This window comes from Panthera onca, chromosome A3 (assembly GCF_046562875.1).
Source record: "Panthera onca isolate mPanOnc1 chromosome A3, mPanOnc1 haplotype 2, whole genome shotgun sequence".
Classification (NCBI taxonomy): Eukaryota; Metazoa; Chordata; class Mammalia; order Carnivora; family Felidae; genus Panthera; species Panthera onca.
Genome location: NC_138341.1, coordinates 109,950,013 through 109,976,990, shown reverse-complemented (window position 1 = coordinate 109,976,990; position 26,978 = coordinate 109,950,013). Strand labels below are relative to the sequence as shown.

The 26,978-nt window shown below is 52.4% G+C and overlaps 2 protein-coding genes across 5 annotated transcripts; both read left to right on the top strand.

Moving 5' to 3' along the window:
* Positions 1-1,285: 1,285 nt before the first annotated feature.
* On the top strand, positions 1,286-12,618 carry CDC25B (cell division cycle 25B). 2 transcript variants are annotated; one of them, XM_060613275.3, is made up of 16 exons: positions 1,575-2,077; positions 2,892-3,001; positions 3,918-3,969; positions 5,952-5,993; positions 6,247-6,283; positions 6,540-6,662; positions 6,766-6,888; positions 7,076-7,210; positions 7,591-7,671; positions 7,787-7,963; positions 8,135-8,230; positions 8,806-8,868; positions 9,017-9,115; positions 9,331-9,464; positions 10,187-10,298; positions 10,416-12,618. In XM_060613275.3, the coding sequence occupies exons 1-16, from the start codon at positions 1,878-1,880 to the stop codon at positions 10,554-10,556; spliced, it is 1,725 nt and encodes a 574-aa protein (XP_060469258.1). In that variant the 5' UTR covers positions 1,575-1,877; the 3' UTR covers positions 10,557-12,618. The 2 variants fall into 2 exon arrangements, with proteins under 2 accessions (XP_060469267.1, XP_060469258.1); XM_060613284.3 differs by lacking the exon at positions 6,540-6,662 and having other exon boundaries at positions 1,286-2,077.
* Positions 12,619-14,990: 2,372 nt separating this feature from the next.
* Positions 14,991-23,553, top strand: AP5S1 (adaptor related protein complex 5 subunit sigma 1). Of its 3 annotated transcripts, none has more exons than XM_060613370.3 (3): positions 14,991-15,252; positions 20,960-21,151; positions 22,417-23,553. In XM_060613370.3, the coding sequence occupies exons 2-3, from the start codon at positions 20,976-20,978 to the stop codon at positions 22,841-22,843; spliced, it is 603 nt and encodes a 200-aa protein (XP_060469353.1). In that variant the 5' UTR covers positions 14,991-15,252; positions 20,960-20,975; the 3' UTR covers positions 22,844-23,553. The 3 variants fall into 3 exon arrangements, with proteins under 3 accessions (XP_060469353.1, XP_060469346.1, XP_060469359.1); XM_060613363.2 differs by lacking the exon at positions 14,991-15,252 and adding an exon at positions 19,731-19,859; XM_060613376.3 differs by lacking the exon at positions 14,991-15,252 and adding an exon at positions 19,900-20,109.
* The last annotated feature ends 3,425 nt before the right edge of the window (positions 23,554-26,978 follow it).

Below are 26,978 nucleotides of genomic sequence, written 5' to 3'. Positions count from 1 at the left end.
TCTGACTGTGAGATTTCAAAGGATTCAAGAGTGTCACACTCCCCCACCTTTTGTTGAGCACACACAGATACACCTTCCCCACACCCTGTAGAAGCCTGTAAGCACATTCGTGTGTGTGTGTGTGTGTGTGTGTTGGGGGGGGGGCATAACACCAGCTGGGTTGATTTTGAAAACGCAACCCTTCAGTTTTATTTCTGGTCTTTGAAGTGGGAGGCCTCACAGACTGTCCTCCCCCAGTCCCCCATCCTGGGGACAGCCACAGCCTGGACTGTGAGTAGTGGCTAGAGATTGGGAGCTGGACCCTTGATCCAGGGCGGATGAACCTGAAACCTCAGCCCTGTCCAGCACTAAGTATAGCGCCTGACACATCACAGAAGCTGGGCAAAATGTTGGGAAAAGGAAAAGTCATGAACCCCACCCTCCTCCTCACCACTCTCAGGTAGGACTGGGGGTCTTTGCATCCCCTTCTTCCGCAAGTCCCCTAGCCACCCAACCTCCTACCGCCAGGCCCTCCCTTCTGCCACTCCCACCCACTGCACCTTGGCAGGAGGGATGGGACTACGCAAGAGGCGCAAAGCCTCAGCTCCTGCTTTCCCAGCTGTGCTCCACCCCGCCAGAGGCCAACTCCTTGCTGGGGAGATGGGATGGAAAAACAGCTTACCACCCATTCACTTTTGAGTGCAGCCTTCCGGTCTCATTCCAGGAAAGCAGGATTGATGCAAAGCGATTAGTTCGAAGGTGCTCAGTTTAAACTAGTGATAAATTCAGTTTCCCTCGTCATCAAAGACACAAATTAAACGATGTGATGCCATTGACATCACCTTAGCCAAACCGTCGGTGGGTGTGAGAAACTTCCATTAATTGGGTTCTGAGGTCGTAGACACCTTCTTTGGCCCCAACCGCCAAAACCTATGGCTAGGTCAGGCATTAGAGCCTCCTCTGGGGTTGCTGGAGAAAATTAGACCCCTCGGGGTCACATGTATCGTAGCCCCCCACCTCCGGTGTACCTCGTGTGCGAGGGGCGGGGGAAGGCGGGAGGCTCCGTTCGGTGATTTTGCTTTAGGGATGCCCCGCGCTGTTAGTCGTGAGCGCAGGGAGGCTGCAAGAGCGCCTGGGGTGAATTTCTGCTCCACCACTTGCCCGGTGTGACCTTGAACGAGTTAATGAACTTCACGCTTCAACGTCCGGGTCGATAGAGTGGCAAACTCAGACCGCACCTCGTAGCCTTGTCTGGCAAACTCCTGGAGTGGAGCCTTCTCACGGTGCCTACTGGTGAGTGTAGGTGATGTTAAATCTCGGGGTGGGGGGAGGTCCCTCTGAGGCCACCCTAGCGGGTGTTGGTTCCTCTGAGACCCTCTCGGCCGGGGGTGTGTAACTCCAAACCACATCCCGAGAAGCAGAATTTGGGAAGCCAAGATCCTCAAGTCCTGGCTGGAGGGGCGAGGGGTGGCGCGTGGGGGCTCAGGAGAAACCCCAGTCCCTCAGCCCCAACCAAAGCCGGGAACTCGGCGGGGCCGGGCTGGCCAGCCTCCGCGCCTTTCACCCCGCGGGCCCCGCCCTCAGCCCCGCCCTCCTCTAACCAGAGCCCCCATTGGTGGCGTCCGTCGGCGCGGCTGCTGTTATTTTTCGAATATATAAGGAGGTGGAGGTGGCAGCTGCTGCTTAGAGGTTTCCCGGACTGGTGGCTGGTCCCTGCGTCCCTCCACCCCGCCCCACCCTCCCCGCTTCCCTCTCCTCCCTCGCTCCGGCCCCGTGGCTCTTCCTCCCTCCCTCCCCCCCCTCCACCCCGGGCCCGCTCCCCACCTCGCCCCGGCCAGCTGTGCCCGGCGTCGCCCTGCGCCCGGCCCTCCGGCCAGCCTTCCGCGGGCCACGCCGCGATGGAGCTGCCCCAGCCCGAGCCCGCGCCGGGCGTGGCTCTCAGTCCGGCCGGCGTGCGCGGTGGCGCCGAGCGTCCCAGCCACCTCCGGGGCCTCCGGCTGGGAGCTCATGGCCTCGTGGGGTCCCCGGAGCGCGCGGCCGCTTCCTCGCCGGTCACCACACTCACCCAGACCATGCACAACCTCGCCGGGCTGGGCAGGTAGGGCGCCCCACCGACGCGGGGTGTGGGGTGAGAGGCCCGCACTAGGGTGTTGGTCCCCGGCGTGAGAGTCGAATCGAGAGGCTGAGTGGGGAGGTGTCCTGGGTAAGAGCCTGCTTCAGGGACCCGGGACTAGGGCAATGAGGCCAGGTCTGTGCTGCTCACACCCTCCAGGTGACTTGCTCTTGGCAGCACAAGCCTCTGGAGACCACTGTCCCACTTCCCGGCTCCCCCCCCTCCCCCGCTGCCTCCCTAATCTCTGCCCTAATCACCACTATTTTGCCCCAGGCAGGGGATTCTGAGCTTGGAGTGGGAACTTGAGGGTGGCAGAACAGACTGGTTCTCCTATGTCCATGCCCCTGCTCCCTCCACCCCTAGTCCTTTCCCAGGGTTAAGGGGTTAAACACTGGTCCTGCTTCCTGAACAGGCCTGCAGTGTCCAGGCTGGGTTGCCCTCAGCAGCAATAGAGACTAAAGTATTGGTCCTAGTTCCAGAAAGGCTTGTGGATGGGTAGGGGTCTGAAGAGTTCCGATGAAGGCCCTCCAGGGCTCCTTTCCTGCCCTGCCATCCCCCAGAGTGGCCTCCAGCCCAGCTTCTTGCTCTTGCTCTGGGCTCACCTCTTTCTTAATCAACAAAGAAAAGACACTTAGGGCTTCTGCAGAAGGCCCAGAGAAGAGGGTAAGCCCTCAGTGCCATCACCTCTCTGGGGCAGTGGTGGGCCCTTCAGAGGTGTGGCCAGTGGGAACATGGGCCAGCCAGCTCTTGAGCCCCATGTTTACATTTCTCCTTCCCTGGGTCCCTGTTGCCTTCCCAGTGAGACCCCAAAGAGTCAGGTAGGCGGCCTGCTCACACGCCTATCCCTGTCCCGGAGACGAGCATCTGAATCTTCCCTGTCGTCTGAGTCCTCTGAATCTTCTGATGCAGGTGAGTCTCAAGGGACCCCGGGGGACTTGGGGGGCTGCCTGAGTCTCCCCACTTCCCTGCCAATCACACTAACATTTTCCCCACAACCGGGAGCCTCCACCTGCCCACTTCTGGTGGGGCTTACCACACCCAGCCCAGACTGGCTGAGCGGGCTGTAGGGCGGGGCCCACTTGGGGAGAGGAGATCTTACCTATTTAAAACCAGGCGCCAAAGTCCCTGAACCACAGCCCCACCTGGGAGGCATTAGGGCTGAAACTTGGTCATTTTATAACATTTGCTTGCCTTCAGCTATAACCTTTTCTTTCTTTTTTTTTTTTTATTTAAATTTTTTTTTTTAACGTTTATTTATTTTTGAGACAGAGAGAGACACAGCATGAACGGGGGAGGGGCAGAGAGAGAGGGAGACACAGAATCGGAAGCAAGCTCCAGGCTCTGAGCCATCAGCCCAGAGCCCGACGCGGGGCTCGAACTCGCAGACGGCCAGATCGTGACCTGAGCTGAAGTCGGACGCTTAACCGACTGAGCCGCCCAGGCGCCCCTATAACCTTTTCTTTAAAAAGTTGTTATCTCTTCTAGAACAAATTACTTTAAACCAGTTTAAGAAAAATGCTTAGCAAAATTTTGGTTTAAAAACCCATACAGAGGAGGGGCACCTAGTGGCTCAGCTGGTTAAGCTTCAGACTCTTGATTTCAGCTCACGTCATGATCTCAAAGTTCTCCATGCTGGCAGCACACAGCCTGCTTGGGATTCTGTCTCTCTCCCTCTCTCTGCCCTGTTTCATTTTTTTTTTTTTTTTAATGTGTCAAGATCTAAAATAGAAACAGGTTTTTCCTTTCTTGAATAGGGTTGGGACATGGTGGGGGAAAGTGCAGAAGATGGGCACTACTTTCAAACCAAGGTGCTCTGTCCCCTCAGGTCTTTGCATGGATTCTCCCAGCCCCATGGACCCCCAGATGGCAGAGCGGACGTAAGTACAGAAAAGGGATCTCCACTGGGGCACCTGAGTGGCTCAGTGGGTTGAGCATCCGACTCTTGATTTTGGCTCAGGTTATGATCCCAGGGTCGTGGGATTGAGCCCTTTGTCAGGCTCCATGCTGAGCTTGGAGCCTGCTTAAGATATTCTCTCTCTCTCTCTCTCTCTCTCTCTCTCTCAAAAAAAAAAAAAAAAAAAAAAAAAAAAAGTGAAAGGATCCTCACTACCAAGGGGTTGGTACCTGCCTTTGGGAATCCCAGTTTCAGCATAAACCCACTGGGGAAGCCTGGGAGAATGCCCAGACCCCTCCTATCCCCATATACCTGGTACTAATTGACCTTCCCAAGTCCTGAGACTTTACTTCCTGTCTCAGAAAAGGGTCTGCTCCTATAGGAGCAGCCAACTGTGGTCTCAGGACCAGGTAGTGGGGATAGTGGCTTCTGGAGCAGTGGATACTTCAGCCAGCCCTTGGCTTGTGGGAATACAGGCCTGGTGTGTGTCCTGTTTTTCTTTTGCCTATACAGATGTTTATTTGTTTTTTTTCTGTGAGATATAACAATTTTAAAATATGGTCCAATTGATTCAAAACTTTGAATTTGCTATAGACCAAACAAAACAGTTGGGGCAGGTTGGTCCAGCCCTTGGCCATCCTATCAGCAACCTCTGCACCAGGCACTTTATGAGAGAGAGCGTGGAGAGAGAGTTCTGCTGAGGACAGATCCCTTCCCCTTGGTTGTGGGGCATGAGTAGTATCTTCCAGACCACAGCTGTTCCCATCCAGCTGTTAGAGCCCCAGCAGGGAGAGCAGCTGCCAGGCCTTAGTGGGGACAGCTGGGCATCCCCAGACTGAGCTGAGGGACTATGGCTTTGGGGTCAGAGCAGTGCCTATCTTTCCTCCCACTGCCTTTGATCAAACTGGGCTGGGCTACAGGGTTTGTTCACAAACAGGAAGCAGGGAGAGAAATGGGTGGGGGTGGGGGGACTGCAGGTCGGTTTTTGGTGGCAACACAGAGCTGTCCCTGCTTTACTCCCGAGGCCCAGGTGCAGATTGTAAATGAAGCCAATCCAACGTGGTCATTCCTGATGCCAGGTTGTCTGGGCACAACCACTCCCCACCCCTAGGAGTCATCCCCCTGACGCTAGCCCTCAGTGGGCCCCCCCACCTCTGCACCTGCTGTGTCGGTTACAGTTTCTCAGAAAGAAGCATGTGTGTGTGTGTGTGTGCCTGCGTTCGCATAGACGCACAAAAGCCTTGCGTGGCAGGTGGTCTCTGGTAACATAGCTAGGGGGTGGGGCCTATCTACAGAAGCTTGTGCCCCAGCCTCAAAAGGAACATCTGTTGGAATTCTTTGCCTGCTGGCCTCTTCTAAGGCAGGAGAAGGGGGTGGGACAGAGACTGGGTCCTGGAAAATTCCATAGGAGGGAGGAGAGGATGTGACCCTGAACATTTGTCACCAGGGGGTCTGGCATGGCACACTGTGGCTGATCCAGGGGCACACTAAACTAGGCCCCTGTCCTGGGGGGAGCCAGGAGCGCCCCACACAAGGGGAGGGAAGGCATCCAGGCCCTGGAGATACCCGCATTGTTGGCCACAGTCTGTCATCATGGGATGGATGGATGCCTTTCCTGGCCACCATATGGCCCCGCTGAGGTGATTTGCATACAGGTGGAAGGCCTGTGGGCAGGCTGGCGAGACTGTTGCCTTGGTAGCGCCTCAGCAACCCTGTGACCTGCCCCAGCTGTCTCTATTGCTGCCATTCTCTGGGCCCTCTTCCATTCAGGGCAGTCTTCAAAATCCCAGGCTGCTTCTCCTCTCCCCCCTCCCCAGTACCTGGACCCCCTCCCTGCATTCTTCCCTCCACTGTCTACTGGCCTGAGTCCTGGCCTCTGGGCCTTGTGGACTGGGGGCCTGATGCTGGGGGTGGGCAATGTGCTATGGGAGGAGGTGGGCTGCACAGGACGTTTCTCTCTCTTAGGTTTGAACAGGCCATCCAAGCAGCCAGCCGGGTCATCCGAAAGTAAGTGCTACAGCCTTCCTCAGGCCGGCTCTGGTAGTCTTGGTAGTCTACCTACCACAGGCTCTGTCCATGCTCCCCTCCCCTCCACCCTCCCCACCCCCCCCCCATGTTGGGTGGAGTAGGCATGGGGAGGGTGCTGTCCCATTCCCTCCCACAGGGATGCATAGGGCTCTGCGGTGGAGGGGCATCCTGCCTGCTCTCCTGCACAGCCCTCTACTCTCCAGCCCTGACATATCCCCGTTTCCTTCTGCAGCGAGCAGTTTGCCATTCGACGCTTCCAGTCCTTACCGGTGAGTGCCCTCTGAGGCCTGACCTTAGAGGCCCAGGCATTGCCCAGGCTTGAGGAAGGGCAGGAGGGATCCAGGGTGGCCTCCCAGAGGGTGGACTTGAAGTGGTCTGGCGTCCCTGGTCTGGCTGTGGGAGATGGGGTTTTGGAGGTGGATGGGCAAGCTGGGGGATTCGAAGGAGGGATGGGAGAAGGTAGGGCCAGGGCTGATGCCAGAGGAATGCAGCCTTCAGTACCTGCTGCCCTACCTGGCTCTCTAGGTGAGGCTTCTGGGCCACAGCCCTGTGCTACGGAACATCACCAACTCCCAAGCACCTGGCAGCTGGAGGAAGAGTGAGGCGTGTGGCCGAGCTGCCCGCAGCTCTGGGGAGGACAAAGAGAATGTGCGCGTCCTGAAGGCTGGAGTGGGAGCACTTCAGGGAGAGAAGGGGGTGTGCTGGGGTGGTTCTCTGGCGTTTGATGACACCCCCCCCATCTTGCCCACAGGATGGATTTGTTTTCAAGATGCCATGGAAACCCCCACATCCCAGCCATGCCCATGCTTTGGAAGAGTGGGCTGACCGAAGAGAAGCCTTTGCCCAGAGACCAAGCTCAGCCCCCGATCTGATGGTACGTCAGGAGAGCCAGACCATGCAGGGTGGGCTTGCATGTAGGGTTGGCACCCCTGAAGGCAGCCTGGGGGAAGGTGGAGGGTGATCCTGAACCCTGAGGCAGTGGGAACCTTTTCTCAGAAGGATGGGGTTGGGGGCTGCCCAGGGTCCCCACCCTGAGCAGCTTGTGTCTGTCCCCTGCACAGTGTCTCACCCCTGAGCGGAAGATGGAAATAGAGGAGTGGAGTCCCCCGGCCCGATCCCGCTTCCCCCTGACTGCCACCCAGGGGTCCTCTGAGGAAGATGATGGATTTGTGGACATCCTGGAGAGTGACTTAAAGGTAACCAGTCTTTCCCCAGGATCTCCCCGAAGAGGAAAGCACTGACCTCCTGCAGGGAGACTACACCATCATTCCAATGACAGAAGAGGAATTGGAGCTAATGGAGTCACAGCCTGACCTCTGGCCTACCAGAGACTAGCAGGCGACTGGCACTGGTGATGCACTGAGGGAGGGCCCTGCAGGGCAGAGGGAAGCCTGGCACTCCACCATGGCCACGCTTCTCACGATTCTGTGCAAACAAGTGGGGCCCTGCAATTTCCTGGTTCTAAGGGACCACCCTGTGTGGACATGGCCGAGGAGGGCCATGCTGAAGGACTTAGGGCCTACGCGGTTTGGCCTTTGCCTGCATGTTAACCATATCCTTGCTGATTTGGCCTCAGGATGACAATGTGGTCCCCCCAGGCATGGAGAGCCTCATTAGCGCCCCACTGGTCAAGACCTCAGAAAAGGAGGAAGAGCAGGTGGGTTTCTGGGGGGGCCGCTCAGAACTTGGAGGGGTGGAGCCCTACCCTCCAGGTGGGTTTAGTAGGGGGCAGGGGCTGGGCACTCTGACCCCCTACCTGCCACCCCTCCCAGGACCTCATCATATACAGCAAGTGCCAGCGGCTCTTCCGTTCTCCGTCCATGCCCTGCAGCGTGATCCGACCCATCCTCAAGAGGCTGGAGCGGCCCCACGACAGGGACCTGCCCATACAGAACAAGCGGAGGAAGAGCATCACCCCTCCAGAGGAGCAACGGGAGGCCGAGGAACCTGTGGGTACCCCCTAGGGTGGGGCTAGGCGGCCACTGTCCAAGTCCACCCCGCAAGCCCTTCTTGGCTGGGTTTGTGGCAGAGGGAGGGGGCAGGGAAAGAGGTACCAGCTGAATGGGGGCACTGAGGGGCAGCCTCCCCACCCCTGATCCTGGCCACCATCCACCCCACAGAAAGCCCGTGTCCTCCGCTCAAAGTCCTTGTGTCATGATGAGATTGAGACTATCCTGGACAGTGACCACCGAGAACTGATTGGGGATTACTCCAAGGTACCAGCACTGGGGACCCTCCGCAGACTTGACCCCTTACTGTATGGCCCCCCCAAGCTCAGCAGGTGTTTTGGCACCTTCCTCTCCCCTCCCAGCACACTTCCGCCCACTCCCTGCTTTGTCATTTGCAGCTTATCCTTTATTCTTACCTAGACTCCTCTCTCTGGCTCTCTTTGGTCTCCTGACTCTACCTCAAATCTGTCTGGGGTATCAGTTGTGTTCCAACCTTGGAAAACATTTCCAAACTAACATCTAGCTTGGAGCCTCCTCTGGCCTCATCCGGGCGCTTTGCAGAGTGTGGGGGCAGCAGGCAGGGAGTTCATCTCTTCTGCTCTCTTCTTCACTTTCCCCTTGGAAAGGGGTTGCTCCCTGGATGTCAGAACCCAAGAGGCACCTCTTGGTTGCTATCAGAACCAGAGCTAAATTTGAAGGTCAGAGCAGGTGTGGCCTTCTGTGCTTAGAAAAGAAACTCCATACTTACCTGACTCCTGGTCTTGCCAGTTTCACCTTTTTTTCTCCTCTCTCTCTCTTTCTCCCATCTCCCTTTCTCAAACTCTCTCTCCTCTTCCCTTCAGGCCTTCCTTCTGCAGACTGTGGATGGGAAGCACCAAGATCTCAAGTACATCTCACCAGAAACGGTATGTGGGGATGAGCCATTCTCCAGGCACACTTGGGACGTCTGCCTGTTAACCTTTTTTGGCTGGAAAAGGCCAGGGCAGCGGTAGGGTTGGGGTCAGCTCCCACCTGTCAGCCTGACCTGCTGGGACCCACCTCTGTGACCCACAGATGGCAGCCCTGTTGGCAGGCAAGTTCAGCAACATCGTGGAGAGGTTTGTGATTGTGGACTGCAGGTACCCCTACGAGTATGAAGGCGGGCACATTAAGGTGAGGCGGGCTGATGAGGACAGGCCCTGAAGACCCACCAGGTCTGTCCTTCCTCTGCGGGGAGAGTGACTCAGTGGGGGTGGCTGCACCCTATCTTAGGGAAGGATTCTGCCCAGTAAGAGGTGGGGTCACCTGTCTGAAAGTTGGGAACCGCACAGGGAGGGACCTGCCACCCAGGCCCAGGGCTACTGCCTGACCTCCAGCTCCTCTGGCAGACTGCCGTGAACTTGCCCCTGGAACGGGATGCTGAGACCTTCCTGCTACAGAGCCCCATCACACCCTGTAATCTGGACAAGAGAATCATCCTCATTTTCCACTGTGAATTCTCATCTGAACGCGGTCCCCGCATGTGAGTCAGCCAGCTGGTGTCTGCTCCCGACCTCTGCCCAGGCTCTGGGATGCTGGAGCCATCTGATGCACAGGAGGCCTGAGCCCAGCCCCAGCCCCTCCTAGACCTGGGCCTCTGGTCTCCTGGCAGTGTGTAGCAGACCTCAGCCTCCCTTCCTGTGCATGGCACCTTCCTCCTACTTCCCTCTCCCCATCCTTCCCATCTGGCCTCATCCACCCACCATCCATTGCTACCCTCCCCCCCCCCCCCCCAAGATCTGGTTCTAAGTCTCCAAAAGTGTCAAAAGTGTCCTTAACCTTCAAGGGCCCTGTTCCAAGCCTCGGTGATGTTGACCCTTCCAGGGTTTGACGGATCTTTCTTCTCCCCACCTCTCATCCTCACCAAGTCTTGTCCAGACCTCCTGAACAGATCTCTACAATTTTGTCTACTTCTCTCCTTCCTGTTTCCCCTTTCTTGGTCCAGGTCAGATATCTCTAACAAAGATTGTGAACTATCTTCTAGAAACAACTCCCTTGATTTACCTCCTTTCTTCCATCTCCCCAACCTTTTCTGTACCCAGTAGCCAGATGATCTAAGAGTGTTCTTGTGGCTGACATTCCTTTACTCAAGCCTTCTGTGGCTCCCCATGGCCCACAAAGGGGTGGGTGCAAAGAAGAATAGGTCCCCTGAGGTATATCCCACTGCACGCCCAGCTCTGACCCCTACACCCCTGCTGGTCTCAGGTGCCGTTTCATCAGGGAGCGTGACAGAGCCGCCAACGACTATCCCAGCCTCTACTATCCTGAGATGTATATCCTCAAGGGCGGCTATAAGGAGTTCTTCCCACAGCACCCGGTACCATGGGTGTGGGAGGGTTGGACTGTAGGGAATAGGTTCTGCCCAAGGAGAAGGGAGGTCTCCTCCCAGAGTTAACCATTCCCTGTATTGATTGACTCTCCCATCCTGCCCTAGACCTTCTGTGAGCCCCAGGACTACCGGCCCATGAACCATGAGGCCTTTAAGGACGAGCTGAAGACCTTCCGTCTCAAGACACGCAGCTGGGCTGGGGAGAGGAGCAGGCGGGAGCTCTGTAGCCGCCTGCAGGACCAGTGAAGGCCAGCGCCAGTCCTGCCTACCTTCTCTTCCTCGTGGCCTGGGTGCCAGCCACCTAGGGCCCTGCAGGGCTGAGGGTCTGCTGCAGGCCCCAGGTGCCATCCAGGGGAAAGGCAGTGAGGGTGTCCTGTCTGTCTGCCCCCAGCCCTGGTCCCCATGTCTCCATTCAATCATACTTCAGACCCTTGTCCCACCCCCACCCCAGCCCAGCCCCTGGAGGAGCCCAGCCTGTTGATTTGGTGAAATTGGATTATGTCGAGCTCTAAGGAAGTATTTTGTGTCCAGCAGGGACCTTTTTGCTTTTTTTCCTTCCTTGTTTGAGTTAACCCTTTGTCTTCCCATGTCCAGAAAAGACCCCCCTTTTCTCTAGGGGCTTTGTTTGTATGTGGCCAGAGGAAAGCCACAGCCCCCCAGGATGGGCCAAGGCAGAATTCCTCCCTGTGAGGGGAGCTGGCACTGTGGCCGGGCCCTCTCTAGCACTCCTGGGTGTGTCTGCCGTGTTTTCTTTCTCTTTCTCTTTCCTGTCCCTCCACATGAACACCTCCAGCACAAACATAACCTCTTACTCTTTCCTGTTTCAGTGTTACCCGCACGCTTGATTCATTTGTCTGATTTGTTGCCCATCTCAGGATATTCACAGGCTGAGGATTAGGCTCCCCTCTCCAGCTGGGGTTAGAGACTCTGAACATTAATTAGCCACTTGACCCTAGCTCCTCAGGGGCCCTTGGGCCAGGGCTAAGGCCTGCATCCTGAGCCCCTGGAAGCCCAGACCTCACTGCTGTGAACCCCAGGGCCTGACTGGTCAGAATTTGCTGCTGTCTTGTTGTGGATGGACAGATGGACGAATGGACGGATGATGGATGGATGGATGGATGGATGGATGGATGGATAGCCATGGATGCCCAATGCCTTGCACACACAAACTGCTGAGTTGAAGCATTTCAGTGAGCATGACAGCCTGCGGCAAGAATATATATGTGTCTGTCTGTGTGGACAAAGTCTTTACACTTTAAGGTTTGGAAATATTCAAGATGAAATGTCATAGAAGCAGCGAAGCCAAGGACAGAGCCACGTCCGGATTCCGAATCTCAGGATGTGTGGGGGGCTGTGCTTGAAGGCCCAGATGAGTCATCTGTTTGGGCCTTGGTTCAATAAAGCACTGAGCAAGCTGAGTAACCAGCATTGTGTCCTATGGGCCCTTGACAAGACCATGGCAAACGCTGGTGGGGGGGGGGGGGGTAGGATAGCCACAGGTCAGTGGATGGGGGCTGGAAGACTCCTGAAGAGGTGGCCTCATGTTCTCTTCCCAAGGCAGCCTTGCCTCTCCTTCGTGTGTCTACTCAAACACCTCTAAGCTCACCCTTTCTAAACTGCACCAAGTAACCAAAGTGACCCTGTCACTGCTCAAGAATTGTCAGTGGCTCCCCACTGCCCTCAGGATAAACTTATCCCTGCATGGCCCTTTAGGACCTGGGCCCTCCCCAGCCCCATTCCTCACCTCTTTTGACTCAAATCCCCATGCCTTGCTCTTCACATTTCCTTCCTTTGCACCTGCTGCATCATCAGGAATGTTCTCTCCCTGTTATTCCTCCTTTGAGACTCAATTTCAGATGTCACCTCCTCCCAGAAGCCTTCCTGCCCTGTCAGAAAACTGACTTTCCTCTCAGCGGCCCCAGCACCCCGCAGAGGTTCCACCACGTAGGGGGATGCCAAGTTCAAGATCAAGAGAGTGGAAAAGGGCCAACCTGGGAGAATGGGTCCCAGGACCAAACCTGGTGTCTCAGGAAATTCCCTCAGAACACCACTGCAGGTGACCCTTGCCCCCAAATGCAAGTCTGTGATTGCCAGGCCTCCTCTGCACACATGTACAGATAAGGTACTACCTGATACAGAGTGTGTACAACATGTGGGGCATCATTACCCCTTTCTGTCAAAGTTCATCTACCTTCTGAAGTAGGTGGTGCTAACGATTATTCACTCCATATTGTAGATGGGAAAATGGAGGCTATTTCCTACCAGAGCAATAAAGGACTCCAGATTCCCAGGCTGAGTCTAAACAATGCTTGCCTTGTCTCCGGCTTTTCCTCCAAGATTCTTACGCCCAAAGGCTTGGTCTTCCCTCTTGGTCCAGGCCCCGTGCAAGGGCACAATGCATGGGGGGTGTTGGGGTGTGACTTTGATGGTCCGGGGGCCTGGGCCTTTGCTCAGGGAGGGAGGGGCTCTGAAAGCTCCAAAGCCCTATCTGCTGATCAGGCAGCTAACACCAAGGGTAGCATTTATTCGGGTAAGGGGACTTGCCCCAGAAAAAAAGTATCTGTGTAGACCCCTGAGGAACAGGGAGAAATGGGGAGTGGGGGGGAAGGCCCCGGGCACTGTCCTACTAAGATTTGCTTGCTCCACTCTGCTTAGGTGGTCCCAGGAAGCCCCACTCCCTCCTTCCTGGTTTATAGAGGAGGAAGGCTGCTGGATGCTCAGAGAGGGCATGTGGTTGCCTCCAAGTCACACAGCAGATACAAGCAGAGCAGGCATTCCAGCTGCCTAGGACTCTCCCACTTCTCACCTCCTGCCTTGGTCCCAGAAAAGCCAAGTGGGTGGGGCTAGGTTGCCTGGTTTCTACTCTGAGTGTCCTCTTTCCACCCCATGGGTCACGGTCAGGCCACGTGGGAGGAGAGAGCCATGGGTGTTGAGTGTAAACACATAGGCTGTGTGCCAGGTGCTGACATCTGAGACTACATCTGTCCTCCTCATATCCCATCATCGGAGCCATAGTTGTGGTCATGGGGCATTCACACTGTTCCAGACACTTATACGTTGTCTCCTAAGCTTACCAGGTAGGTATATAGCTCATTTTGCAGGGGAAGAGGAGGAGGAGTCAGGGAGAGGGCCTTGGTCAAGCTAGGAAACAAAACTTCCCCCAGAGAAGGTCCTGGTGCTCACATATACCTTGATGGGGGTGGGCCTGAGTCTAGGAGAGGGAATGCCAGAGGTTTGCCTCTCCAACTCGGGCCAGGACCCCATCTATCCCTGGAGTTCAGGGGATGGGGCAATCTCTCCTCCCCCTAGCAAGAGAAGCGGTAACTTCTTTCCTGGATGCTCATGAAGGGACACAGATCAGGCAAGGAAGCAGTTTAAAATCCTGGGCTGCTGGCCAGTTTTGAAGGTTGTTTTGCCCGGGCCAGGGTAGTTAAAGAGCATCATAGGGCCAGGCACAGGTGGGAAGCTGGCCTGTGCCAAGCTGACCAAGTCAGTGGGCACTAGTGGGGTGTGGACACCAGCTGAATCGCTCACTGGGTCACTTGCAAAAACAATTTTAAAAAATGTTTTCTTTTTAAATTGAAGAATAATCAACATCTCATCAAGGGCACACATCTTAAGCAGAGAACACAGACCCGAGGAACCATTACACAGCTCAAGATAAATGACTTTTCTAGAATTCCATGAGGCTCTCTCTTGCTTCCTCCCAGTGCCTGCATCCCAGGGGTCCCCACTATTCTGACCTCTGTCAGGTAGATTCATTTCTCCTGTCTTGAGCTTCATATACATGAAATCATACAGTTCATACCCTTACGTCTGGCTTCCTTCACTCAGCATGACTTTGAGATTCATTTATGTTTCCTTTAGCAGCGGTTTGTTCCTGTTCATTGCTGAATAGTATTCCACTGTGTGACTATACTCCTATATTGACTTATTCATTCTAAATTTTTTTCTTCTGGTTTTTACATTAAAAAATTAAGATACAGGGGTGCCTGGGTGGCTTAGTTAAGCATCTGACTCTTGATCTCAGCTTAGGTCTTGATCTCAGGGTCGTGAGTTCAAGCCCCACATTGGGCTCTGTGCTGGGCATGAAGCCTACTTAAAGAATATATAAAATAAAAGTGAAGATATAATTTATATATATCAAATCCACCCATTTGAGTGTACGATTCTGTGAGTTTTGACAAATGCATACAGTGTGTAATCACCATCACAATCAGGTATAGAACATTTTCATTCTGCCCTTGATGGATTATTTGAGGTGATTTCAAATGGTACCGGCAATATACCCAGGAGTGGAAATGCCGGGTCATAGTGTGTTTGCTCAGCTTTAGCGTTTTCTACCAGCAGAGTGAGAATTCTGCTGCCCCGTATGCTCATCACAATTGGTAAATTTTAATTTCTCTCTCTTAACCAGAAAACGTGACCATTGTACATAGCAAAGAGCTCTGTTAAGTGCTGAACCTACACGTTGTTGTGTGGCAGCAGCAAGGCTCAAGCATTATAAGCCCAGCCTGTTTTCTGACTCTCCTACATTGAAATATTGGTCTTAATTTCTTCCTCAAGTAAGATTCTCTAAAAAGTTAAAGTGACTCCTCAGAGTCAGTTGGCTGTATGTCATTGGCTTGAGCCCATCCATTGACGACAGCTTACAGCCATCTAGAAAACTTGGGGTTTCTAAAAAGTCTTCATATCTGGAATCGAACACGTAGGCGCCCACTTTCCAGAGGCAATGAAACTGTTCGTACAGAAAGGAGGGATGTTTAGACAAGGAGGTCCACGGTCTCATGGAATCTGGAAACAATCAGGAGAGGGAAGTTGAGTAATGACGGGGAAGTTGCTGTTCTGCAGCCAGGAAAGCCATGCCTTGAGAGAACGCTGGAGGACGTGGACTTGTTCACAGCCGATTGTTCAAAGAAGACAGTTGGTTACGGGACAGAAGGTAAGAAGCATTCCTGCCCAGCCCACACAGGAATTGGTGTGGGTGCCAGCCCTGTGCCGCTAGGCAGCCTCCGCCCCACCCAGCTGCACCAGCACACGCCCCTGGGAGGGCTGCCAGGCTCTGAGTCAGCGGGGCCTGAGGCAGCCCAGGGGAGGAAGCCTCACGTGGCCGGGTCCCAGCCGCCTCGTGGGGCCTTCTGGCTGTCAGCCCTGCAGGAAGCGCGGCTGTTTGAAAGGACGAATCACACATGGCCTCTTCCTCCTGGAGCCCAGCCAAGACTACTTCCACGGGGCCTGGGGCTCCCTGAGGGTGGGATGGAGCTCCCAGGGTTGGGTTGTAGAAGGTATGCAGGGCTGGAGTTGGAGGAGGCTTATGGTCTTCTGAAATTTGGAGCAGGGGCTGAGTCAGCCCCTGGGGCCACTGTGAGGGGACAGGGAGGAAGGGGGACACACAAGGTGGGGGGAGGGGCAGGCTGAAATCTACGGACATGCACATCTCCCTTAGCATGTAACCTCAGGAAAGTTACTTGAGTTCACTGTGCCTTAATTTCCTCATCTGTAAAATGGGGATTGTAAATGCCCTCCTTCAAAGGATTGCGGGTTGGATCAAATGAGTTAGTGTATGTAAAGCACTCAGAACAGAACCTGTCTACAGCGAGTGCCATACAAGAGTTGGCTATGGCTGTTACTACTTAGGGCCGGTGTGAGGATTAAAGAACAGACAGGTAAAAAGGATGAGCCTGAAAACAATTAGAAGAAAGGGGTCCAGGCTGAGGGTTTTGTCCCTTTTCTGCACATGGGCAAGCCCCAGGGTTGTAGGAGAAAAGCCCAAATGCTGTATGTAGGCTGGTGGTCTACTGCACCAGTCCAGGTAGCAGTTAGGAAGCTGTGGAAGGGGATGTGGTGGAGACAGAGGAGGAAGCCATCTGTGTGGCTGGTGGAAAGCTGCCCGCACAGGACAATGCCATCTGTGAGATGACTCAGGGAGGTGGAGGGGGATGGAAGAACAAGGCTGGCCTGAATTTGGTCCCCTTTATTCTACAGCAGCCTTATCCACTTAATCTCAGCCTGCCTGGATTCTCAAAAAAGCAGATCCCTTCTTCTGCTTAGTTTGCTATTCTACTCTTTGAGAAATGGCTAGACATCCTTATCAGGGAGTCATTCAGAAAATCCACTGCCTGGGGCTGGCAGATTCTACCCAATTGCCCTCCTCACATCCAGAAGTAGGTGGTGGCTCAACTAGTCTGGCCTGAGGACTCAGGGTCTGTAAAGACCTTCAATATGGGTTCCCAGCTGTCAAAAACTAATGGGGCTGTCCCCAGGGAGTGAGTTCCCTGTCCCTGGAGATGTGTAAGCAGGACCTGGGGGTTGGTTCTAACATCTGGGAGAAGCAGCAGAGCTTCCCAAGCCAGGCTGCCCACCGGTGATCAGGACACTGCTACGGCTTGGGTAGGTGCGGAACGGAAACTGCTTTCCAAGTTGAATCAGTATCAGTCACCGTGCACACATCACAGTGTTAGGCACCAAGGGGCATTGGAAAAGGCAGGCACCAGGCTGCCTGCCACCATGGGGTAGGCCTCACCCTGACATGGGTAGGGAGCAGTGGAGGATGGGAGTGTAGGGAAGGGGCCCAATGTAAGAGGGTACAGGCAACCCCCCACCCCAGTTCAGAGGACCACTGAGAAGACCACTGGGGAGTGGGGTGATAGGCACCTCTGCACACAGCCAGAGGGAGCGGAGGGGGAATGATAGGAAGGTGTGATCCTGAGCCACTTCCAGACAGGTGGGCCAGGCCCTAAATCCAGCCACCTTCCTCATTCAATCTCCTCTAGTTTTTGTGTAGTGCTTTATTTTACTTTCCTTCCTTCTCTCTTCAGTTTCTCTCTCTCTTACACACACACACACACACACACACACACACACACACACACACTCTCCATATCCCACAAACCCACATCTGCACCTATTGTATGCCTGGCCCAGCTGCAACCTGTAGGGTAACCACTATGAAAGGCTCACACACACATGAACATGCAACGCATGTTGCTTCCACCGCACTCAGACTGTTCCATTCTGTCGTGAGGACCGGTCTTATAATTCCAAGAGGCACTGGAAGGTCAGCCTGTCCGTCCCTCTGCCTCCCATCAGACCAGAACACCCCACTTGCTTTCCAGTGCTGACCAACACCTCTCTGACACCTTCTCCTATCTTGCCTCTGTATTAAGGGTTGTCAACATGCATTGATTTACCAAGTGCCTACTATAAGCCAGGCAACACCCTGACCACCTCACGTTGCCTCAATTAGGCATGAATTAGACTGTATGTAACGGCAACCCCACACAGCTGTTTAACAAAATAAATGTGTGTGCTCCTCACTCAGCAAGAAGGCTCTGCAGCATCTTGGGGGACCCAGGCTCCTTCCTGCCTCACTGTCCTCAGCTCATGGCTTTAGACCTGGAAATCACAGGCTGGCTGAAGGCTGCAAAGAGTCAGGCATGGCACCTGAGTCTGCTCTGCTACTTGTCAAGACACTACCTCCATCTGGGTCCTCCAAAGCCCTGCATAGTAGTGGCTCAGGCTAGATTTTCACCGCTGTCTCCTTTACATACCTCGCGAGGCCAGCCCCTCAGTGGCCTGGGACTTGGGAGTGGACTCAATGCCTAAGGAATGGACAGAGGGACGCCTGGGTGGCTCAGTCGGTTGAGTGTCCGACTCTTGATTTCAGCTCAGGTCAGGATCCCAGGGTCGTGGGATTAAGCCCCACATTGGGCTCCATGCTGAGTGTGTGGAGCCTGCTTAGGATTCTCTTTCTCCCTCTGCCCCTCTCCCCCATTTGGGCTTTCTAAAAAGAAAAAAAAAATAAATTTAAAAATAATTTTTTAAAAAAGGAACGGACAGAGGCTGGAATACTGTATTCCAGATGCCAGGTGGCCCCAAGCAACCACAGCCCTTGGCCAGGTCTCTGCTGTAATCAGCTGGCAGACATGGGTCCTGGCTGAGCGTGATAGGGACCAGCAACCAGGAACTGAGCCAACATGACCCCAGTCTTGTGACTGAGTTCTCACACGGTCTCTGGGCCTGCCCCTCCATCTACAAATATATGTTGTACATGTGTTCAAAATGCCCCTATGCCCTAGTCAGACCCTGCCCATTTCCTGTAGCCTTCCTTCAATGCTGCCCTGCCCAGGTCCTGTAGCCAATGCATGCCTTGCCCTTGGAGGGTCCTGGCTCCAGGGTCCCCACCTTGGCTGCCCGGCTCTTCATTTCTTCAGTCACCAAGGAGTGTGTTCTTGTCGGCTCCAGGCCTACTTTGTGCATGGCCCTGGGGAGGGAACATGTGTGCCATGGCCTGTGTATACCCCATGGGAGACATCACCACCACAGGCAGACCCTCAGCAATGGGTGCAAAGCAGCTGAATGCTAACGGGCAGTCCAGGCAAGAAAGTTTCCCCTAAGTTTTGGTCTGAGCACATTTTGAAGGGGAAAAAGCGGGGGAGGAAAGGGCATTCCAGGCTGAGGGAACAGCCAGTGTGGAAGCTCTGAGGAACAGAACACTGGGAAGCTTAAGTGGTTCACTTGCTAATAGGCAAAAGTGTACATGCATGTGTGGGGATGTCCAGGGTAGGCAGTGAGGCTCAGGATAGACCTTGCCGGGTCGCAAACACCTCTGGGCTGAGTCTCTAATTGGGGCTGGAGGCAGATGGCCTGCCAGGCCCCTTTTAGGTTGAAAGAATAAATCTCTTCACTATACCTTTGACAGCCTCCCTCAAAGAGGGGTCAACTTATTACAGGTGGAAGTACCAAAGGAAAAACTGGTCAGCCTACTAAACCCTTCATTGGGGTCCAACGAAGTGACTCACCTGCCAGGAACACAAACTTGTGACAGGGGTGGGCTAGGGGGATGGGGGGGGGGGGCAGGGATAAATTTGAATCATTCTACTCGAAACCGAACCCTGGCCTTAACCCACCTCAGGAACCCACAACCCTAAACCCTCCCTGAAGAAATGCCTAAATATGCATCTTTGTCCTGAAGTCACAATTTCCAAAAGTAAAGCCCAGGAACCTGCATTTTAACAGGCACCCCACTGACTCCCACGCATAATGGCCAGTTTGAGAACAAGCCCCGCACCTTTAGGCCCCACGAGCCTCAGAAGGTTCGCAGGGACCTCGGCGTCCGAACCCCTCCTGCTCGCAACTACGCGGCCGCCCAGCCTTTTCCGGAAGGTTCACATGCCGGGTCGCTGCGCCCTCTCGCGGTCGACGGGGGCTGTGGCCTGGGGCTCGGCTGGTCCAGGGGCTCCGAGTACGAACACTCATACCCCGTCTGGAAATAATGGGCATGGGCCTTGCTGGGAGCTCGAAGCAAGGGGTCTTTGATCGGAGGGCAAAAGCTGCCCTCGCTGGGGGCCAGGGTGTCAGAACACCGCCCCTCCCCACTCCCGGCGCAGCACTCCGGGCGCGCGGGCCCCGCCCACCTTGCGCGCGTCACCTCGTGCGCGCTCTCGCGACCGGCGTGCGCAAGCGCCCAGGGGCTTCGCAGCCGCCATTACTCTCCCACTGCCGGGTCCTGCGGCCTGTTAGCAGAAGTCCGCAGTCAGGGAAGGAAGGGTGAGTACGACGCCTGGAGGACAGCGGCCCCGGGGCTCAGGAACAGCACACTCAGGGCGGGGTGTCTGGCTTAGGTCTGTCTGACTGGAGCAAGAAACTACAACCCCCCAAATGCCCTGCGCCACAGGGTTGCGCGAGGCAGTGACGTGAGAGTTTTTGTCGCTACCATTTGTGGGCAGGGGGGACGCGGTGGCGGAGGCTGATGACGCGCTCTTCTTGCCGCTGGAGGGTCACCGGAGGTCAGCGCCAGGTCAGCTGGCTCCCGCTCTCAGAGCGCCTTCGCGAACCTTCTTGCTTGACCAGTCTAAACTGACGATCTATTTACCCTTAATTACAGATAACAGATATTTGTTTACTGTGTACCCGCTGCCTTTCCATCCCTGGCTGGCCACTGAACCAGCCAGACACCCTTATTATTAGTATCATTACTTAGTAGTCTTTATTTTTAAGTAATCTGAAACTTACAGAAAATTTCAAGAGTTTCTTATAAAGAGCTATCTCATACCCTTTGATAATTAAGTTAGCTGCAGATACGATGCCATTTTAGCTCAATGTTTAGAGGTATGTCAGTGTGTATTTTCTAAAAACGAGAACATTCTCCCACATTCAAAATTAGGTAACATTGGTCAAGACTATTATCTAGAATGTTTCCAGTTGCCCTACTAGTTCTGTAAGTTGAAACTACCCTTTTCTTGGCCGGGGATCCCCCACACACATCCCACACACAGGCAGCGTTCAGCTGGCCTTGTCTCTTTAGTCTTTTTCAGTCTGGAGCAGTGCTCCCCAGCTTCTGTTGACTCTCATGACACTTTTTGAAGATTCCTGGCCATTTGTTTTGTAGTTTTGTAGGTTTGGGGTTGTCTGAGATTTCTTCACTTGACCTTAGCCAAAAGGCAGAGAAGCAATTGAGATTTCTTCACCATTGACTTTGTTGTGGGCAGAAGTGCTGCTGACCAGACACCATTATGGCGAGGCGGGGAATGTGTCTTGGGTGGCTGAGGAGCACCATTGACCAGCCACAGCAGCCTCTGGACATGCTGCCTTGTGGCTGCCCTGTGACTTTAACACCCATCTCACTGAGGTCTCTGGCTTCCCTGTAGTGCCTGCCCTGGAGCTATGGTCCACGCCTTCCTCATCCACAACTTGCGGGCTCCGCAGGCCCAGGACACAGGCCTTTGCCGAGTGCTCTACTCCTGCGTCTTTGGTGCCGAGAATTCACCTGATGACCCACGGCCACATGGTGCTGAGAGGGACAGGCTCCTTCGAAAGGAGCAGATTTTGGCTGTGGCCAGGTAACATATGGGCCTTCACTGAACACATGCCTGATAATGATAGGTTTTCTGCGGGGCACAGAGAATCAGACTAAAGCAGAGACAGAGTTTTAGAGTAGTGTTTCCATGAGCTGTCCACAGTTGTTCACAAGTGTATGTGAAAAGGGGTTAAAGAAATAATAACAGTACGGTCATCATCGTTAACTATTATAGTTAGCATTTATTGAGCCTGTACATATGTGCTAAGAGTTTATGTTCTGAGCATTTCATGTATATGAACTCATTAATCCTTGTAACCGTTTATTGAGATAGATACAGTTGTTATCCCTACCTTACAGGTGAATAAACTGAGGTACAGAGACTTTAAGGAACTTAACCTGCCCAAGGTTATGTAACTAGAACATGGCAGAGCTGGGATTTGGGTGTGGGCAGGCAGATCCTGGAACATGCTTTGCAGTGCAGGACTTCTTAGGGCCATTAGTATGCCTGTAGGTTTTATGAATCCCTAAGGAGGAGTGAGAATGTCATACATGGGAATGCTGAGCCCAGAGCCTCCTGAAAGCCACTGAAAGAGCAGTGTGTGGGAAATACTGTTCCAGATGTAGTGGCTGGCCTTGGACCTTCCCATCCGAGACCCAGATGGAGCCAGCCAGTGCCAGAATCTCTTGACCTCTCTGCCTTTTGTGTCCGGGGATTAGCATTCTCGAATGGGCAGCCCTGTGTTAGCCTCTTGCCATCCCCTTGTTCCTCTGGGCCTCCACCCCCCTCCTGTAGCACAGAAAATTAAATGCCTTTAAAACCAGCCTGTGCATGGCCCAAATTAGAAAGTGATTCAGGAGGGATCAGAGAGTGATTTCAAAAACCTGAATGGCCAAGTGGACGGTCTTTCTTTTTTATTTGGAAAGGGTTGCAGGATGGTGGTGGAGAGGTTGGACAGGCCAGTTGCATTTCTTCATTTCTCATGGCTTGCGTTTCTTTATGTTAAGGAAGCCTCTGTGAAGCTAGTGGTGGCAGGATCTTTTTCCCCTGGTGCCCTTTCCTGGCTCAAGGAGCTGTGTTCAAAACCTGCCTTCTCTTGAACACATGGAGTGAAATGGTTCAGGGCCTGGAGATGGGAGCCTGGATTCCTGTCATGGCTCATGCTTCCTGCTCTGTGGTCCTGGGCAGGTCACTTAGTCTCTCTGGGGCTAAGTTTCTATATCTGAGATATGGAGTTAATAGCACCTCTCAGTTTTAGGGGTGGTCATGAGGATGACAGAAATCAGTGACTCACCCACTCTTCCCAGGCAGGTGGAATCCATGTGCCAGCTTCAGCAGCAGGCATCTGGCCGGACCTCCGTGGACCTGCAGCTTCAGTCCTCAGATGAGCCAGTGCCCCTGCATGAGGCCCCACATGGGGCCTTCCGCCTGGCCGCAGGGGACCCTTTCCAGGAGCCTCGGACAGTGGTGTGGCTGGGTGTGCTCTCATTAGGCTTCGCCCTGGTGCTGGATGCCCATGAGAACCTGCTGCTGGCTGAGAGCACACTCCGGCTGCTGGCACGCCTCCTTCTGGATCACCTCCGGCTGCTTACCCCCAGCACCAACCTCTTGCTTAGGGCTGATCGCATCGAGGGCATCCTTGCCCGCTTCCTGCCCCATGGTCAACTGCTCTTCCTCAATGACCAGTTTGTCCAGGGTCTGGAGAAGGAACTCAGTGCTTCCTGGCCCCGCTGACCCCTCACTGGGATGGGGCTTCCTGAGGGGCAGGGAGGGAGGACAAGGATGGATGGACACACAGCCAGGTGAATCTTGGCATTGGCCTCCTTCCCAGCCTGCTCCCAGCTCTGCTGTGCTACCACATCCAGGACAAGTGGACGGGACAAGCTGGCAGAAAAGAGGGCTGGGCAAAGGGTGGTGAGGAGGAATCCCAGAACATCCTGTGCCTGGAGCTGCCATGTGACTCATTTAGACTGCATAGTGGACCAGTCTCACCTGTCCTTGACCCCAGTTTCTCTCATCCCCGGCAGCCAGCCCCCAAAACAGTCCACCAGTTGCTAGTGTTGGAGCATGAGGAGTGGAACTCAGCCCACTTTCTCCTTCCAAACCCATAGTCCTCACAATGCAAAAGGAACCTGAGACTCCCAGGGTGGGGGAGCTGGTTGCTGTATTTGCACTCACTTAGGAAACATTATCAACAAGGATTTTGTCAGTGAGGACCTGCTCAGTGTCCAGCCCCACCACAGTTCACAAATGTGTCTGTCGTTCATTCAGCAGGGGGATTCTGTAGCTCTCTTTGGGCCCATCCCTTGCCCACCAGGCAACTTCAAGATAATGCTAGGTTTCCTTTGTTTTCAGGGAGAGAAGATACCATCAGATGGGTGCAAGAAGTCTAGCCAGGATGAAGTTGTCTTTCTTGTTTTGAATTAAAAGCACTGATTGTGTGATTTCATTCTTCGTTTCTGTAAGTTTGGATAATGTATATTTGCTCTTATGAGTACGTGTCTCTTTGGCACTGAGCTGGGTATCTGAGCTTTCATGATCAAAGATGCCTCCAAGAAGCATCTTGGGAGGTCTCCACCTCTTGTGCCCCATATCACCCCTGTCGCCTTACGTGCCTCCTTCGGGTGGTAGTACTTGTTTTCTGTACCAAAATGTGGCAGGTTGGTGTGGATCTCTGAGAAGCAGAGCCTGAGACGAGGATTAGAGGATTAGTTACAAGTTGCTTACATGGGAGGTGATTCCAGGAAGTACTGGAAGGGAAGGCAGCCCATACAGGTACATTATCAAGGGTGGGTCGGGAGCTTAGTGCCTCTGGGGGCCTGTAACCCAACAGTCACTTTGAGTGACCTTGCTTCAAGGGCGAGGGACTAAGAATGTTTGTCTGCCATTCTCTTCAGTCAGTGGTTTTGAGTTGGTCTTAAGACAAATTACCTGGCTCTTTCTGCCCCCAGAAAAAGGCATTGTGGTGCTGGGCCTGGCTGCATGATGGTCAAACCCAAAAGGATATGGGTGGGGCACCAAACTCCTGTTATGAATCTTTAACCAGCAGCTCCTTGTGGTGGTTTAAAATGATTCAATTGGGGGCGCCGTCTGTTAAGCACCTGACACTTGGTTTCAACTTAGGTCATGATCTCATGGTTCGTGAGCCCCAAGTCGGCCTTCTTGGGATTGTCTCTCTCCCACTTTGTCCCTCCCCTATTTGTGTGTGTGCATGCATGCACTCTCTATCTCAAATAAGTAAACGTTAAAAAAAAAAAAAACTGGAAAAAAATTTCTTTATTCTTTATTGTCAGTACCACGCTGTCTTGAATACTGTTGCTTTAGATAGTAGTAAGTCTTCAAGGCAGATAGTGTCAGTCCTCCAACTTTGTTCTTCAATAATGAGTTGGCTAGGGGTACCTGGGTGGCTCAGTCAGGTAAGCATCCTGACTTCAGCTCAAGTCGTGATCTCATGGTTCATAAATTTGAGCCCCACATCTGACTCTGCTGTCAGCGCTGAGCCCACTTTGGATCCTCAGTCTCGCTCTCTCTGCCCATCCTATGCTCTCTCTCTCAAAAATAAATAATAATAATAAAAGTATTTTAAAAAATAATGAGTTGGCTAATCTCAGTCTTTTGCCTTTCCATATAAACTTTAGAATCAGTTTTTCAAATCCACGAAATGACTTGTTGGGAATTTAATTGGGATTGCACTGAATATGTAGATCAAATAGATCACATTGGGAAGAACTGACATTTTGACAATATCGAGTCTTCCCATCCACAAACAGGGAATATGCACTTACTTTGTTCTCCTTTTATTTCTTTCATCAGAGTTTTATGGTTTTCCTCATAACAAATCTTGTTAGACTTGTACCTAAGTTTCATTTTGGGGATGTTAATGGTACCTGTGTAAATGGCAATATATTTTTAATTTCAAATTCCATTTGTTCATTGTTGGTATAGAGGAGAGGGAATGACTTTTGAACATTAACTTATATCCTGCAACCTTGCTGTGATCATTTGTTAGTTCCAACAGGTTTTTCTTCTTTTTTTTTTTAAAGTTTATTTATTTATTTTGGCGGGGGGGGGGGTGGTGCAGAGAGAGAGGGAGAGAGAGAATCCCAAGCAGGCTCCACACTGTCAGCAAGGAGCCTAGCCCAGCTCGGGGCTCAATCTCACTAACTGTGAGATTGTGACCTGAGCTGAAACCAACTGTTGGAGGCTTAATTGACTGAGCCACCCAAGCGCCATTCCCCCACCCCAACAGTTTTTTTTTCTTTCTTACTCTTTCAGATTTTCTACAGAGGCAATCATGTCATCTGTGTACAGGTGTAGTTTTATTTCTTCCTTCCACATATATAGCTTTTATTTCCTTTTCTTATCTTCTTGAATGAATTGCACTTCCAGTACAGTGTTGAAAACCAGTGGTGAGATGGGACATCCTTTTCTTGTTCTTGATCTCAGTGGGGAAGCTTCTAGTTTCTTGCCATTGACTATGATGTTGGCTATAGATTTTTGTAGATATTCTGTATTAAGTTGAGGAAGCTCCTCTCTATTCCTAGTTTGCTGGGAGTTTTTTTTTTAAATCATGAATGGATGTTAGATTTTGTCAAATGCTTTTTCTGTATCTGTTTTTATGACCATATGACTTTTCTTCTTTAGTCTGATGGATTGATTACATTAACTAATTTTCAAATGTTGAACCAGCCTTGCATACCTGGGATAAATCCCACTTGGTCATGTTGTATAATTCTTTTTATACATTGTTGGGTTCTATTTGCTAATATTTTACCTCTATGTTCATGAGCAATATTGGCCTGTAGTTCTCTTATAATATCTTGGTCTGATTTTGGTATTGGGGTGATATTGCCTCGTAGAATGAGTTAGGAAGTATTGCCCCTCCTTCCGTTTTCTGGAAGAGATTTGAGAGAATTGGTATATTTTCTTTCTTAAATGTTTGGTAGAATTACCAGTGAACCCATCTGGGCCAGCCTTGAATTTTTTAACTAAATTTTATTTTCCAAATAGGTAACATGGTTTAGAAGTCAGAATGATAAAAAAATTTTCACTGAAAAACTTGCTCTCACCTCTGTCCCATCCATTCTGTTCCCCCCACTATCCCAAAGGGTGATAGCTTTCTATATTTTCTACATATCTATCTCTCTTATACAAATACAAGCAAATACGAACTTGGGTTCTTATTCCACTTCCTGCCTGCATTGTTTTCTTACACTATAGGCCAGCTTGATATAGGGTTCTGCACTTGCTTGTTTCACTTAACAGTGTTGCCTGGAGATCTTTTCATAGCAGTACATAGGATTCTTATTCTTTTTTTAAGTTTGTTTATTTATTGAGAGAAATAGAAAGAGGGGGAGGGACAAAGAGAGAGAGAGGGAGAAAGAATCCCAAGTAGGCTGTGCACTGATGCGAGGCTTGATCTCACAGTGAGACCATGACCTAAGCCAAAATCAATAGTTGGACATTAACCAACTGAGCCATCCAGGTGCCCCTTATTCTTTTTTATTCTTTACTCATTATATGAGTATATTATAGTTCATTTAACAGATCTAAGAATTACTGTGAAATATCTCACATTTATAAAACAGTGGTTAGAATCATAATCTGAGTACCCATCATTAAACTTGCAAAAGCATTAACTCATTAATTTCTGCCATTTTTATTAAGTCCTTCCTTCTGTTTTCATTTCCTTCTGTTATCTATAACTCTTTAAGGGTGCTTAATTCTTTTGTTTTCAGGTTTTTTTTTTTTTTTTTAAATTGGTATTTGTGTTTTAAGTTAAGAATTTTCCTCTGACAACTGTTTTAGCTATAACCCATAGGTGCTGACATGTGGTGTTTTCTCTAATGATATTTTCTGGAAAACCTGC